Below are 17,488 nucleotides of genomic sequence, written 5' to 3'. Positions count from 1 at the left end.
TATAGTAAGTAAAATAGTGTGGTATTGACCCAGAAATAGACTACTAGATTCAGAGAATAAAGTAGAATAAAAACAGACTAATGAATATTTGAGAATTCAGTTTATGGTAAGGGAAGCATTTCAGAAAAGCAGAAAACAGACTGACCACTCGATAAATAGAATTGGAACAACTGTCTGTAAGTTTGGAAAAAATAAACTTAGTCTTCTACACCTTATATTAAAAAAACCAAAAACCTCCATACATCTTAAAGAGTTAAGGTAAAAATAAAGTTATAAAAGTATTAGAAGAATATGGAAGAATATTCTTATATACTTTAGGTAGGGAAGGCATTTCTAATAAAATAAAACACAGAAACTGAAAGGGAAAAGACTGACAAGTTTGACTATATGAAAATTAAAATGATCTATACAGCAAAAGAGATACAAAATTAAAGATAAATTACAGAAAGAAAAGCATTTGTAATATATTTTGTAACATATTTAACAAAAATATATTAATATTTTAAGCATATAAGGAGTGATTGCAAATCAATAAGAAAAAGGGGACAATCTAATGTGCAGTATATATGAACAGGCAACTTCCATAAGAAAAAAGTGCAATTGGGAAAGTGTAAATAGAAAGAAAAATACACATTCTTACTTATCAGATTGGCGAACATCAAAAGAAGTAATATGAAATGTTGATGGTGGGAGTGTAAATTTGGTGAAATCTCTTGGGAAGGTAGGTTGGGAAGGTGTCAAATTTAAAAATTAATAACATTATAAAATGTTTTTGTATACAGGTCAAAGACAGAGAAATGCTAGTAATTTAAAGAAAAGAAAGTAAGAAAGGCCTAGATTACAGTAAGGAATGGAATACCGAAAATGAGCCTGAGGCAAACTTTCCTCAGACAACAAATGGATTACACAATGATCTCTAAAAAGCCTTAGTGAAAAGTCTAGCACTGTGACATTTAAATGGAGACTACACTAAATGGAAATATGCATGCATTTTGTAAAAAAGCTTATGAAACAGAAGACTCAATTAGATAATCTTTTAAATATTTTGCATCTCTTCCATGCTGTGACTTTCAGAACAGGTCTAAATACATTCGTAATATAATTTTGCTAATATATGAGTTCATAAGTATCATGCTATACTTGTTCCTAACATCATGCAAAGTTCCTGAGAAAGATTAAAGATAAAATTAGATGTTAGATTTATCACAATTGGTTAGAAAAATAATATCCAGATAAAGCAGGTTTGTTTCCAACCAGAGAAAGAAAATCCATTTCAAGTAAACCTAATTTTCAAAGCAATTTGTCAATGATGACAGCATAGTTTTATACAGATACTAAATCCCAGTTTTAAGTGCTGGCCATATAAAATTTCCTAGTTTGGTTAGGAGTTATAATCTTATTTTTTAAAACCTCATTTCATATTTTATTTCCATTTTCATTTTTTTCTCTTTCCTTTTTCATGTCCAGAAACCACTAAGCCGTTTAAGTACTGTGGAATGCTTACAGTTCTCCACATCCCATGGAGGTAGATTATTTTCAATGGAACTATTGCCTTCTCTGTAAAGCTAATCAAGGGATGAAACTTTAAGGGCATGGATACATTTCTTTCCCATCTACAGTGACTCAGTCCTGGAAGCAAGTCAAATACTGACCACAGCACCTCTAGTTCCTCTGGCACCCTTAGGACCACTTTTCCCAATTTTTCCAGGAGGACCTCTGCTTCCAACTTCTCCTGTGGGTCCTATTTGTCCTTTATCACCCTGTGGATGACATTATTAAGAGAGAAAAGCAGGAAAAAATTTATACTTAGATTAATTAACTATATCATATTCCTGAATAGCTCCTGAGGATTACCTGGTTAACAGTATCACAGATCACCATTAACAATAATAACATACCATCACTATATAAGTTATTTTAAAAATAAAAGTAATTTTGGAAAAAGATAAAAAAAATTTTTGACCAAACAAGCAGGGGGTATCTGGTGCTCATGTTGAATCCAAATAACCGTTTTTTACTTTTGAAGTTTGCTATATATGTATGTAAGTATGCATGTATGTATTGTTACTATAAGAAATCATAAACTCTTCGGAAAGTCTGTTTCTATAGAGAATTTCAATGCAACAAGGTCTGTTCAATACAAAAAGAGCTCCAGTGTGCAGTTCTGAACATTCAGGATCATCACTCATTAGCTTGGAGTATGCCTTGAAAAATCTGTAACATTTTTACATCACTTTACATCTTTCAGAAAACTAATTATCTTCTGCTTTCTATTAGACACACTGACCTTTCTTTTTTGTTGTTTTTTTTTGAGACCGAGTCTCACTATATCACCTAGGCTGGAATGCAGTGGCACGATCTCAGTTCACTGCAACCTCTGCCTCCCGGATTCAAGCGATTCTCCTGCCTCAGCCTCCCAAGTAGCTGGGATTACATGCACCCATCACCAAGCATCACCAAGCCCAGTTAATTTTTGTATTTTTAGTAGAGACAGGGTTTCACCATGTTGGCCAGGCTGGTTTCGATCTCCTGACTTCAGGTGATCTGCCCACCTCGGCCTCCCAAAGTGCTGGGATTACAGGTGTGAGCCACTGCGCCCGGCCAACAAACTGACCTTTCTTTAGCACCAAAATATAGCTGCTCTTAAACAACACTGTGTTATTCTTCATTTTCCTAAGTGAGAACCAACCTGTTCTGTTATTGATAAACAAGAAGACACAAAGAAAAACTACTGTGAACACAGTTGGACAGGAAATTTTTGGGATTCAGAACAGTTAAGAGGCTTTATTTTATTTTTCCAGGAGTGCAGGTTTTTATTATACAAAGACTTGCACTGTCTCACTGTGAATGTTGATTTTAGACATAACACTATATATGAGGAAAGAAACTTCAATATTGGAATTATTTTTAATGGATAAGAATGGCAATTAAATGTTACCTCATTCATTTCTCTTCATTATTTATTACCCCTATCTATTGTCTAAAAATTCTGAGAAAGACTGATTAGGTATATATCAGCAGGAATGCTAGAATTGTATTCTGGAAATCAAAATATGGTATGATTTGAAGTTAATTATAATAAATAATTCTAAACTGTAATAGTCCAATGGGAAAACCATTTCTATGTTTCATCAATATTTGAATGGATTATTGATTCCATATTTATATAAATATACATTTTCTTTATAATGTACTAAAATTCTATAAATACAACCAATTTTTTAGTAAAATATAAAGTAAGCAAATAAAAATATTCTTGATTTGTAGTTCTTCATATATGGAAAAAATAAAATCAACTTAGAAAAACACATTGACAACAAATAATTATAGTTACATTCTCTTCCCTCAAATACTTTATTAAAGTTGTCATCGAAAAGCACAAACGGTATAATATTTTCCTTTTATCTTTCTTCTTGCCCATGGTCTACTAAAAGAATTTTTGGCAAACAAGAGAAAGAAGGAAAAGCCAAGATTTTTTACAAACTACAAAATGGAAAATTTGCCTTCAAATAATCACGATAATAAGTACTCCTAACTGAAATTAAGTATTAATTTATATAAATGTATCTTTTAAAGCAACATTTATAAATCTTTACTACTTTACTATCTAGTCCAAATTAAAAACATTACAGCAGTCTATGGAGCTCTGGGCACATCAGAAGAAAGAAAACCTGCATAAGAAGATGTAAAAAATTACCTTTCTTCCCGGACGACCTCTTTGCCCTGGAATTCCCGCAATCCCTTCAGGTCCCTAAAATATTCAATATAAAAAAGGAAATAAACGGTTAAAGAAAAGATGAGATGGAGTATTTGAATACTTCTATCAGATAATCACTGGATTGCATTGGACGAGAAGTAAAAATGAGGGTTAGTTTTCACATTATTAGGTTTGTATCATTTAAAAAGAGGTCACAATGACTTAGAGGTGGAGCTGTTATTAGCTACAAAGTTCACACGCACAAACTGGCCAGGAGAGTCTTAATTACACTGTTCATTATTCTAGGTGGAACATTACTTAGATTTAGTATACCCATTTTAATTAGAGAGAATGTAATTAAAGTTAACCCATGCCTTCTATGTCACAGGCTGTAAAACATGTTTAACAAGAATAAAAAAGTATAAACCCAAAGGCATCCATCTCAGCATTTCTATCAGCTACTGGGAGCTCAGCATCTTGTGGAAAGTACAGGACTTCTGCCTATCCAATGAAGTCTCCACACACATATGAAAGAAAGTACAGAGTATAAAATACATCTAGTACATGGTCAAGGAAAATTTCAAGGTATCTAGTACGTGGTCAAGGAAAATCTCAACATCTCACTGGAGTAGAAAGAGTTAAAGAGATATTCGTTGATCTGTGGAAAAAAAGAAGGAAATATAGAGAGAAAAAGGAGGTAATCATATAAAACTTAAAAATAATATTTTCATTTCAACTTGCCCTTTGTGTAGCTAAAAGTAGATTAAAAGTTTTCAATATACACTTTTTCTTCTAAAATAAAAGTGGGGCACCATATGAATTTTCAGGTAAACAATGGTTAGGCTTAAGTGAGTTCCACAGTAAGCCAGGTTGCAAGTTCTAAAATGGCTAATAATTAATCACAACATTCCCTGCATTCGCTGGAAATGAAAATGGAAATCTCAAATTTGTGTCCCAAAAGCTTGGCAAATTGCAAAAATGATGTAGACAAGAAATAACTTGTGGTTTACCACTGTGCTATGTAGGCTCTAGATAAATATTTGTTGAACGAATAAACAGATACCTAAGGAAATGACTCATACCTTATGCTCCTGAGCAAATGCTCTTCTAGCCTCAGAAAATCACTGAATTTAGAGGCCAAAGCTGTTGTGCTCTATTGCTGTAGTTATAGCTGCATCCAGAGGTAGAAATGGTAGTTGCACTGGCCTGAGGACTTCTTTGAAGTTAATGAGGCCTTTCAAAAAGAGGCTGATTAATCTTCATAGAGATTAAAGGTGTGAGCTTTTAAAAGTCAGACTGCTCCCATTTCATATTCTGGCTCTGGCACCTAACACCTATAGGGCCATAGGTAGATTATTTAATTTCTAAAGGCCTCAGATTCCTGTTAAATAAAAGAGGTATAAAAGAACCTCTTCAAAGACTAAGAGCAAATAAGAGAATGCATGTAAACTTTAGAAAGGACTAGACTTATGATGAAGAGCTCAAAATATGCTAGTCGTTATTAACTTCTGCTGTTTATTAAAAGTGTATTACACAACATTTAAGTACATGTAAAGATGTTAAAAGGTACAATGAAAGCCCATTTACCTACCATCTACTTTAAGAAATAGAACCAATATATGTGTATGTCTATGTGTGTGTGTGTGTATATATATATCTACATATATATATACATATAATTGCAGCCCCACATTAAACATATATTTTTCCAAACTCATCACCCTTTTTCCCTACTCAGGCGCAATCATTGTCTTGAATTTTATTGTTCCTACACATTTCTTAATAATTTTACTCCATCTGTATCCCCAAGCAATATGTATTTTGTATCTTTAAAAATTTTTAAAAAGCGGTATCATATTTTATGTGTTCTCCTGAAACTTCTTTTTAACACATTTTTGTTTTGAAATTACTGTCTTTAATTCATTTACTTAAAAAAATGCTGCAGGATTCCATGTTATTATCAAACCACAACTTAAGTATTTTTCCCGTTGGTTAATGTTTTGGTGGCTTTCTTTTGCTATTACAGACAATGCCGGAATAAACACCCTGTACTTGTCTCTATGTGCTCATGTCAAGAGTTTTTATAGGATATATACTCTGGAATTGAATTGCTGGGGTGTAGGATATATGCATCTTCAAGCATATCAGATATTGCCAAATTGTTCTCCAAAGTGATTTTACCAGTTTACATCCTCAATGGCAATGCTTAAGAGTTCCACTTACTCCGTATTTCCTATAATGCTTGATCGTATGAGACTTAAAATGGGTGCAGAATGATGTTATCATTTCAATTTATGTTATTGGTTATTATGCAAAAAAAAAGAATAGCTACTCATAAAGTTATCGGACATCTATATCTCTATGTGAATTTCTGGTTCCTATCTTGTGCCCATTATTCTACTGGGCTGTCCTTATTGAGTTACATGTGTATGTTTTTATACATACTTATATTTTGCTCATTCCATATATCATAAATCTCTTCTAGTCTGTATCTTATTTTCTCACCTTATTTATTATGACTTTGGAATAACACAAGTTTGCAATTTTAATGCAGTCAAAGTCATCAATATTTTCTTTCTATTTCTTTTAGTGCTTTGTCTTAAGAAATCTTTACTGCTTCCCCTTTCCTTATAAGGCCAGAAAACATTATCTTAAATGTTCTCCCAAGAGTTTTAAGATTTTGATTTTAACAGTTAAGGCTTTAATCGAATTGGAATTTAATTTTGCGGGGTGTGTGTTTGTGTGTGTGCACGCACGTGCGCATTTGTGTGAGGGAGAATATTATTTTTTACCATTTGGATAACCAATTGTACTAGTACCATTTATTAAATAGTTCATTTCCTTATAGATCTGTAGTGCATAATCAATTTATCAAAAATCAAGTTTCAAAATATACTTATATCTGATTCTACATTATCTTCAATTTCCATTGGTTTGTTTATTTGTGAATGAGCATGACACTAACTTAATTACTCTAGCTTCAATAATAAGTTATATCAGATAGGTCAAATTCTCTCTTCCACCTCCTCCAAATGGATCACATTTATTGATTTACATATGTTGAACCAACCTTGCATCCCAGGAATAAAGCCTACTTGATCATGATGGAGTAGCTTTTTGATCTGCTGCTAAATTCAGTTTGCTAGTATTTTGTTATCGATTCTTGCATCTATGTTCAACAGGGATATTGACCTGAAGTCTTCTTTTTTTGTTGTTGTATATCAGAATGATGCTGGCCTCATACAACGAATAAGGGAGGAATCCCTCCTACTTAATTTTTTGGAATGGTTTCAGTAGGATTGGTACCAGCTTTCTTTATATCTCTGGTAGAATACGGCTGTCAATCTGGTCCTGGGCTTTTTCTTCTTGGTAGGTTTTTAAGTTACTGATTCAATTTCAGAACTCATTATTGGTCTGTTCAGGGTTTCAGTTTCTTCCTGGTTCAATCTTGGGAGTTGTATGTTTACAGGAATTTATGAATTTCTTCTAGGTTTTCTGGTTTGTGTGCAGAGAGGTGTTCATAATAGTCTCTGAAGGTTTTTTGTATTTCCGTGGTATTGATGGTAACATCCCCTTTGTCATTTCTGAATGTGTTTATTTGTATTATCTCCCTGTTTTTCTTTATTAGTCTAGCTAGTGGTCTACAAATCTTATTTATTCTTTCAATAAACGAAGTTTTGGTTTTGTTGATCTTTTGTATGTTTTATTCTCATCTCCATTTTGTTCAGTTCAGCTCTGATTTTGGTTATTTCAGCTTTTGGGTTTGTTTTGCTCCTGTTTTTCTAGTTCTCTAGGTGTGATGTTACGCTGTTAATTAGATATTTTTCTAACTTTTTAATGTAGGTATTTAGTGCTGTAAACTTTCCTCTTAACACTGCTTTAGCTATATCCCAGAGATTCTTGTGTGTTGTATCATTGTTTTCATTAGTTTCAAATAATTTCTTGATTTCTGCTTTAATTTCATTGTTTACCCAAAAGTCTTTCAGGAGCAGACTGATTAACTTCCATTTAATGGTATGGTTTTGAGAGATTTGTATTCTAATGAGTCCTAAATTATATCACCTGTTCTCACTCCATCACTGACCTTCTGATTACCCTACCTAATGATAGCTCTTTGCATTTCTATTTGGTATCTTAAACTTTATGCGTCCAAAACCAAAGTCTCTAAATCCCTCCTCCTAACCCTAAACTTCTTTCCTCCTACTCTTCCCCACCTCCACTGTAATGAGGCAAAATTAGAAAATTAGTAAAATGGTTTTCTTTCTTGCCTCTTTGAATATGAGGACTTTGCCAGTTCAGACTCAGGTGTCTGTATGCCCAAAGGCTGAATGCTTTAAAATAATATTTTTCTATTTTCCTTGTTTCCAACTTTTAACATTTCATGAGTTGAGTCTGGAGCACCTAGCACACAAAGCTGTCCTGTGATAAGAGAAGGCACTTTCCACGTATTACTATAAGGCTTTTACTAGATGATAGAAGGATGAGGATATGACATAGGGGAAGTAAAGAGAAGCATAGAGGTTTTGTTTGTCTGTTTGTTTTGGCTCCTGGAGAACGTGGGAAGGCAAAGGAGGAGAGAGAGACATATTTTCCCTTTTCTGAGTTTTGTCAGAGAGAGATCTTTGTTCCCAACTACTCATTTGGAATTTGGAGAGGTATCTTCCGTAGATATCACCTGGTGGGTAGCCTTGTCAATATGGTTACTCAACAAAGTCAAAATGAGGAAGACCATATGGTTAAATTTTCCTGAGCTACTCTTCGATTCCTATATGATGTAGATGGCAACTCAGAAACAGCTGGGAAGTTTGTGGTGAGGTGATCACTACTTTAGGAATATATAGCTCTATAATAAGGGCTGAAGAGCTGGTTTCTATTGAATAAGGACCACAGCAGACCTCAGAGACATCTATAGAAATTAGTGGGACCTGATGTGAGACCAGTTCAGCAAGGGAACCCTCTTCTCCTAAAAAAAAAAAAAAAAAAGACAAAGAAAAAAATGAAAATTACTAGATGCAAACATCATCACCAGAAACCATCAGGGTAGGCAGTGAGGGAAGATTACCCTGTCCCAATTAGCACGAATAACACCTGCATCAATATCCAAGGCATCCTCATCCTTGCAATCACAAGACACACAGACTCAATGTTGGAAAGCAGTAAAAGAGAGAGGTCAAGGACTGATACACTTGAGAGACTAAGCATCTTGACAGTCTGAGCACCTGACGAAACTACTAGTTTATATGATTAGATTAAGTTTAAGCATTCAACTGAATCAGATTTTAAATTTTCTCTTTGTCTGCTGCCATCCCACCCCACCCCACTGCATTCCACTAATCAGTAAGTAGGAGCTTGTGAGGAAAACCAGATGAGCCAGAAATAAAGAAGTTACATATTTGCACATCTGTAAGTACAAATTTGTTGCTCTGTTACACATTTAATGGCATGATTATCCACTCAGTTGCTCAGGCTAAAATCTAGGGTTTATTATTTATTACTTTATCTCATCTTCTCAACATCTAAACCAGGAGCAAATTCAGTCAGCTATGCCTCTAAAATATATCTTGAATCTGATCATTATTCACTATCACTGTGTTTTCTCATTCCAAGCCACCATCATTTTTCATCTAGACTACTGCCAAAGCTTTATAAGTGGTTTGGTCCACTTTTAACCCCATAGCTCACTTCTTCACAATAGCCCAAATAATCACTAACAATTTTAATCATACCCTTCTCCCTGTTCAAGACCTTCCAAATGACTGTCCATTGCAATAAGAATAATCACCAAACCTCTTATCGTGGTCTATAATACCCTATGATCTGGCTCCTATCATTTCTCTGACATCATGTTTTCCAGTTATTTACTATAATCTAGATACAGGGCTCTTTTTCAGTCTTTTCTTTTCTCTTTTTCAAACCCCTTCTATCTTAGGGCCTTTGCATTAGATATTCCCTCTATTTAGAAGTCTCTTTTCCTCAGATAATCACATAGGTGGCTTTCTCTATGCTTAGATGCCTGGCTCAATGCAGCCTCAGGTAGTACTTCTGTGACCACTCTAAATAGGTAACCCCTTTACCTAGTCACTTCACATCCCAATAACATATTTTCTCCCTCCCTTCCTTCCTTCCTTCCTTCCTTCCTTCCTTCCTTCCTTCCTTCCTCCTTCCTGTTTTTTCCTTTTTCCTTTCTTTCCTTCCTTTTTTCCTTTTCCCTCCCCTCCCTTCTCCCCTCCTTCCCTTCCCTTTCCTTTCTCTTCTTTTGAGACAGTCTTGCTCTGTCACCTAGGCTGGAGTGCAGTGGCATGATCATGGCTCACTGCAGCCCCAACCTTCCAGCAATCTCAAGCAGATCCTCCCACCCCAAGTAGCTGGGACCACAGGTGTAAGCCACCACATCCAGCAAATTTTACAAAATTTTTGGTAGAGATGGGGGTTTCTTTATGTTGCCCAGGCTGGTCTTGAACTCCATGGCTCAAGTGGTCTTCCCGTCTCAGCCTCCCAAATGCTGGGATTATAGGCATGAATCACTGCACTCAATCTTTATTTCCTTCACAGCACTTATCACTACCAGAATTATCACTCATGTTGAAATTGTCTTCCCACATTAGAATATAAATTCCTATAAATTTCATGACAGCATGAACCTTGTCAGTTTTGTTCACCGCTGTAACATTAACATTCATAATTGTGCCTGGCTTAATAAATATTTAATGAATGAATAAACGAATGATAGAATGTATGCCCAAAGTTGAAAAATAATTAGCCCTAATCAGACAGTAAGGTAGTCTATTAGGTATTCACTTGTAAGAAAATAACATTTTAAAGAACATGCATTGCCAGGTGCGGTGGCTCACGCTTGTAATCCCAGCACTTTGGGAGGCCGAGGCGGGCGGATCACAAGGTCAGGAGATCGAGACCACGGTGAAACCCTGTCTCTACTAAAAATACAAAAAAATTAGCCGGGCGTGGTGGCGGGCGCCTGTAGTCCCAGCTACTCGGAGAGGCTGAGGCAGGAGAATGGCGTGAACCCGGGAGGTGGAGCTTGCAGTGAGCCGAGATTGCGCCACTGCACTCCAGCCTGGGGGACAGAGCAAGACTCCGTCTCAAAAAAAAAAAAAAAAAAAAAAAAAGAACGTGCATTAAATGTTGAAAGTAAAACCAAGTTTTGTGAGTAAAAGGCAAAGTATAGTGAGAGATTTTCATAATATTTTTTAGCTTCTAGGGAACAGAACATATGAATCTATAAGGAATTTTTTGCACAGTAAACTTCTACACATATTTAAAGAACCCACTATATGTCAGAAAAGGGGTTGCATTATTCTATATTGTATTTTCTTGTTATTATAATCAGAAAGGTACCCACTGGTTATTGTTCAGTATTTTTCTCTTCAAGGATATGTTGTTGTTATATTTTTTTAGGAGGAAAGTGTAAATTTCCACTGCTAGTAGGCTGGTTTATTTTAGTGCTTTTCCTGAAATGTGTAAGTAATATTTTGCTCCAAAATGCTGGCTTTTAAAAGTTAACATTGCCCACTGCAACCCATTTGTGTATCTAGAGGTTTGCAGGGCACATAGGAAAAATAGCAATTTTTTTTACAATGTGCATGTTAAAATGGATTTATTCAATAATTACAGAAAGAAGAATGCTATTTTTTTGGTGTGTGCCTATAGTCCCAGCTATTTGGGAGGCTGAGGCAGGAGAATTCCTTGGGTCCAGGAGTTTAAGTCCAGCCTGGGCAACATAGCAAGACTGCATCTCTTTAAAAATGCTATTTTATACAATTTATATATATCATTTATCTATGTCATGTTGATTGAGAATAGTCAACTTGGTGTTGCTTACTAATAAAATAGAGGAACCAGTTGGGATTCCCTATTTTAGACTTTGTGAAAGTAGCTATTTTGTCTCAGAAGTATCACATCATATCTATTTTTTAAAACAGATTTATTGAAGAATAATTAACATTTACATATGTGATAGTCACATGATACTATATATTCATACATGATATCCATGTATCATGTATATGAATTATGTGCCCATTTAATGTGTACAGTTAGATGATTTTTAGTATATTCACATAGTTGTGTAACCATCACCAAAATCAATTTTAGAACATTTTCGTCACTCCCCCCCAAAATCTCATTATCATAAGAAGTCACTCCCCATTTCTTTCCAACCCCTCTAGCCCTAGGCAACCACTAATCCACTTTCTGTATGTATAGATTTGCCTATTTAGGACATTTCATATAAAAGTACAATATGTGGGCCAGGCACAGTGGCTCACGCCTGTAATCCCAGCAGTTTGGGAGGCAGAGGTGGGCGGATCACAAGGTCAGGAGATTGAGACCAACCTGGCTAACAGGGTGAAATCCCATCTCTACTAAAAATACAAAAAATTAGCCGGGCATGGTGGTGGGCACCTGTAGTTCCAGCTACTCGGGAGGCTGAGGCAGGAGAATGGCGTGAACCTGGCAGGTGGAGCTTGCAGTGAGCCAAGATTGTGCCACTGCACTCCAGCCTGGGCGACAGAGCAAGACTCTGTCTCAAAAACAAAAACAAACAAACAAAAAACAATTCAATATGTGGTTTCTAGTGAATTGCTTCTTTCATTTAGCATAATGTTTCCGAGGTTAATCCATGTTGTACCATGTACTAGTACACCATTCCTTTTTATTGTCAAACAATATTTCACATGTTATTTATTAATTCATGAGGTGATGCCCATTTGGGTTGTTTCTACTTTTTGGCTCTTATGAATCATGTGCTGTGAAAATTCATGTACAAGTTTTTGTTTAAACGCAATTCTCTTGGACATATATACCTAGAAGTGGAATTGCTGGGTCATATGGTAAGTCCATGTTTAATATTTTGCGGAAGTGCCAAACTGGTTTACAAAGAAACTGCAGATTTTATATCTCATCAGCAATGTATAAGGGTTCCAATTTCTCTATATCCTCATTAACACTAACCATCCTAGTAGGTATGAAGTGGTATCTCACTGTGGTTTTGATTTACATTTTCCTGATATTCATAATGATATTAAGCATCTTTTCATGCACTTATTAGCCATTTGTATATCTTCTTTGGAGATATTTAAGTCTGTCCATTTTTCATTTATGTTAATTATCTTATTATCAGATTGTTAATATATTCTGGATACAAGTCCCTTATCATATATGACTTTCAAATATTTTCTCCTATTATGTGGGTTGATATTTTACTTTTTACTTGATTGTGCCCTATGAACCAAAAATCTTTTAATTTTAATGAAGTCCAATTTACCTTAGAAGACATACTCCTATGTTTTCTTCTAAGACTTTTACACTTTTAGCTCTCACATTTAGGTCTATGACTCATTTTGAGTTCATTTTTTCTGTAGTATAAGGAAGGGTTCAACTTTATTCTTTTGCATGTGGTTATCCAGTTGTTCCAGCACTATTTGGTGAAAAGACCATTCTTTCTCTCATTGAATTGTCTTGGCATATGATGTGCTTTTCTAAATGAAATTTACTTTGTTCTTTTACTATAATTTGTTTCATTTCTTGAGATAGCCAATAACACTAACCACACTTTGAATAAAACCCAAATTTCTTATCATAGCTTAAAAAGTCCTTCATGATCTACTTCCTACCTATTTCTTCAAACTCATCTCAAACAACTTTTCACTATTTATTATGCTGCAGCTGTAATAGCCTCCTTTTAGTTTTCTAAAAATACTTAGCTCATTCTCACCTCTATATCTTGGCCATTGCTGCTTCATCTATCTTGAAGGATCTTCCCACAGTTCTTTGCTTGATGGGTTCCTTTTTATTTTTCATGTCTCAATGTAATTGTCTCCTATTCAGAGAAGCCTTCTCTCACTACCCTAGCTGAAATATATTCTCTATCTTTAACTAGTTGGCTTTTCTACCCATAATCAGTTATTCTCTTTCATTAGTATGTTTGTTTCCATTATTGCATTATCACAATCTGCAGTGATCTTTTAATCTGTCAGTCTTCTTCATTAGATTATAACACTTGAGGGTCAGGAAACTTGGTAGTCTTGTTCTCCACTGTATCCCCAATGTTTAGTAGAGTTCTTGGCTCATAGAAGATACTCAAAAACTTCATCGAATTCACACATGAACAAAAATATTTTATAGAGTCACAGTCTGTAAGGCTGAATAAAAGTTTATAAAATCTAGGATAATGAATTTTTTTAAAGCCTTAGAACCTTTACTTCCAAAGAAAATCTACATTAAAAATCTATGTTAAAAAGACATACAAGGACCATTCCAGACTGATGTAGGAATAGAAAAAATGGGGCCCTGCTAACTTAGTATCCCTCCTGACACAACCATCTTGGGCAGTTCTGCACAGCTCCAAACCCTTTATTTTGTGTCATGTGTGAACATATAAATCAAAGAATGACTCACTCAACAACGTACAGCTCTTTAGTGGGAGATCAGGGACACAGTGGTCAGTGGGCTTGCTATTTGTGTTGCTCTATGATGAAACTGTTCAGAATAAACAAGCCTAACACCAGAGTCACAGAAACCACTCAGATGATAAAGATTTAGATAATCATTTACTCCATAATGCCATTTAATGCTGACCCTAAATTCCCAACTGATTGTTTCCAAGGAAACTATGTTAGAAACAAGAAACACTTCCGTGAAGAAAGTCATTGGTAGCTTCATGGGGATGGCACTGAATCTATAAATTACCTGGGCAGTATGGCCATTTTCATGATATTGATTCTTCCTATCCATGAGCATGGAATGTTCTTCCATTTGTTTGTGTCCTCTTTTATTGCGTTTAGCAGTGGTTTGTAGATCTCCTTGAAGAGGTCCTTCACATCCCTTGTAAGTTGGATTCCTAGGTATTTTATTCTCTTTGAAGCAATTGTGAATGGGAGTTCCTCATGATTTGGCTCTCTGTTTGTCTGTTATTGGTGTATAAGAATGCTTGTGATTTTTGCACATTGATTTTGTATCCTGAGACTTTGCTGAAGTTGCTTATCAGCTTAAGGAGATTTTGGGATGAGACGATGGGGTTTTCTAGATATACAATCATGTCATCTGCAAACAGGCACAATTTGACTTCTCTTTTCCTAATTGAATACCCTTTATTTCTTTCTCTTGCCTGATTGCCCTGCCCAGAACTTCCAACACTATGTTGAATAGGAGTGGTGAGAGAGGGCATCCTTGTCTTGTGCCAGTTTTCAAAGGGAATGCTAGACTTAAATGTTAGACCTAAAACCATAAAATCCCTAGAAGAAAACGTAGGCAATACCATTCAGGACATAGGCATGGGCAAGGACTTCATGTCTAAAACACCAAAAGCAATGGCAACAAAAGCCAAAATTGACAAATGGGATCTAATTAAACTAAAGAGCTTCTGCACAGCAAAAGAAACTACCATCAGAGTGAACAGGCAACCTACAGAATGGGAGAAAATTTTTGCAATCTACTCTTCTGACAAAGGGCTAATATCCAGAATCTACAAAGAACTCAAACAAACTTACAAGCAAAAAACAATGCCATCAAAAAGTGGGCAAAGGATATGAACAGATATTTCTCAAAAGCAGACATCTATGCAGCCAACAGACACATGAAAAAATGCTCATCACCACTGGCCATCAGAGAAATGCAAATAAAAACCACAATGAGATACCATCTCACACCAGTTAGAATGGTGATCATTAAAAAGTCAGGAAACAACAAGTGCTGGAGAGGATGTGGAGAAATAGGAACACTTTTACATTGTTGGTGGGACTGTAAACTAGTTCAACCATTGTGGAAATCAGTGTGGTGATTCCTCAAGGATCTAGAACTAGAAATACCATTTGACCCAGCAATCCCATGACTGGGTATATACCCAAAGGATTATAAATCAAGCTGCTATAAAGACACATGCACACGTGAGTTTATTGCAGCACTATTCACAATAGCAAAGACTTGGAACCAACCCAAATGTCCATCAATGATAGACTGGATTAAGAAAATGTGGCACAAATACAACATGGAATACTATGCAGCCATAAAAAAGGATGAGTTCATGTCCTTTGTTGGGACATGGATGAAGCTGGAAACCATCATTCTCAGCAAACTATCGCAAGGACAAAAAACCAAACACATGTTCTCACTCATAGGTGGGAACTGAACAATGAGAACACTTGGACACAGGAAGGGAAATATCACACACTGTCGTGGGGTAGGGGGAGGGGGGAGGGATAGCATTAGGAGATATATCTAATGTAAACGATGGGTTAATGGGTGCAGCACACCAACATGGCACATGTATACATACGTAACAAACCTGCACGTTGTGCACATGTACCCTAGAACTTAAAGTATAAGAAAAAAGAAAAGATTAAGGCTCTGGTATGTTAATTAGTTGTCTTTTAGATATGGAACTTGCAGAAATGTAGAACTATACTTTATGAAGCTATTAAAGTAGGACTGGCTCTCTTGATACTAAAATTATTTAAAAGTAAATTAATTAGTGCATATTTATAGTTGCTCCATCTTTCCTCTCACTGACATTTCTATTATCCTCGCCTCCCATTCACCCCACCCCACACAAAAAAGGGAAAGTAAGAAGGAAGAAGCCAGATACAAAATATATCTCCCTACTCTGTCTTTTATTGAATAAATGTCTCTTAAAATTATCTTGGGCACTATTATCTTAGGAAAAAACTGCTTACTACAGTTCAAAATTAAGGCTGTCTATATTAGCATAACTTATCAAAGCTATCTAATTGCAACAATTTACAATTATGTCCTTGCATCTTGTTAACTTTGCATGGTCATAGGTTTGGTTTTTTTAGAGCAAATTAAATCTATAAATTAGATTTCAATCTTTTATCTGTCTTGTTCGGTCAGGAACTATTCTGAGAGTTGATCACTGGTATTTGTGAATTTCTTCTTAATGCTAACATTAATGACAATCACAGTGACTCCACATTTCTGGTAAGGGTTCTACAAAGTATACCTGATTTTGAGAAAAGGACATATGAGGTTAAGACTCTAAATACTACTAAATTAGTATAGGGACAAGGTTTGGGATGCAGCTTTTGAAATTATGAAGTAAAACAAACATTTTCTATAATGTATCAGAAAGGTTTATTACCCTATTTTTTGAGTGTTTAGACTAACAAGTTTCGAGTCTCTGAAAAAAGCGGGTTAGTGTATGAAAAGAGTTTCAAGTGGGCACTCACCCGTAAACCTGGTTCCCCAGTTCCTCCAACACTGCCTGCAGGTCCAACATCTCCCTGAAGAAACAAAGGGAAAGATTAAACTCTTTTCTACTAAGACTGCATGGCTAATTATGGAGGGCATGCCATAAGGCACGGTTCCCCAACGCCTGGGCCGTAGATGGTACCTGTCCAAGGCCTGTTAGGAAATGTGCCGCACAACAGCAGGTGAGCAGCTGGTGAGCCAGCATTACTGTCTGAGCTCCACCTCCTGTCAGATCAGCAGCAGCATTAGATTCTCATGGAAGCAAGAACTCTATTGTGAACTGTGCATTCAAGGGATCTGGGTTGCTCAATCCTTATGAGAATCTAATGCCTGATGATCCGAGGTGGGACAGTTTCATCCTGAAATCATCCCCTGCTCCGCTTCCATCTGTGGAAAAACTGTCTTCCATGAAACTGGTCCCTGGTGCCAGCCAAATAGGCTGGGGACTGCTGTCATAAGGAATAGGAGTTCCAAAACATTTCCTGTTTTTATCTGGGGGCTTCCAACTGCTTTCAAGTTGGCAAATGTAGGGGATTCAATGGTAGCAAATGTAGGGGATTCAGTGGT

At 35.8% G+C, this 17,488-nt stretch overlaps 1 protein-coding gene across 1 annotated transcript in view; it reads right to left on the bottom strand.

Annotated features, from left to right (window-relative positions):
* COL24A1 (collagen type XXIV alpha 1 chain) overlaps positions 1-17,488 on the bottom strand; it is a 404,873-nt gene that overhangs the window by 103,953 nt on the left and 283,432 nt on the right. The window contains exons 36-38 of the mRNA XM_058439743.1: positions 16,900-16,953; positions 3,698-3,751; positions 1,653-1,760 (exon numbers count right to left, since the gene is read on the bottom strand). Coding sequence (XP_058295726.1) covers positions 1,653-1,760; positions 3,698-3,751; positions 16,900-16,953 — 216 coding nt within the window. The remainder of the gene's footprint in view (positions 1-1,652; positions 1,761-3,697; positions 3,752-16,899; positions 16,954-17,488) is intronic.

Source organism: Hylobates moloch, unplaced genomic scaffold (assembly GCF_009828535.3).
Source record: "Hylobates moloch isolate HMO894 unplaced genomic scaffold, HMol_V3 SCAFFOLD_5, whole genome shotgun sequence".
Classification (NCBI taxonomy): domain Eukaryota; kingdom Metazoa; phylum Chordata; class Mammalia; order Primates; family Hylobatidae; genus Hylobates; species Hylobates moloch.
This window is presented reverse-complemented; position numbering and strand designations above follow the sequence as displayed.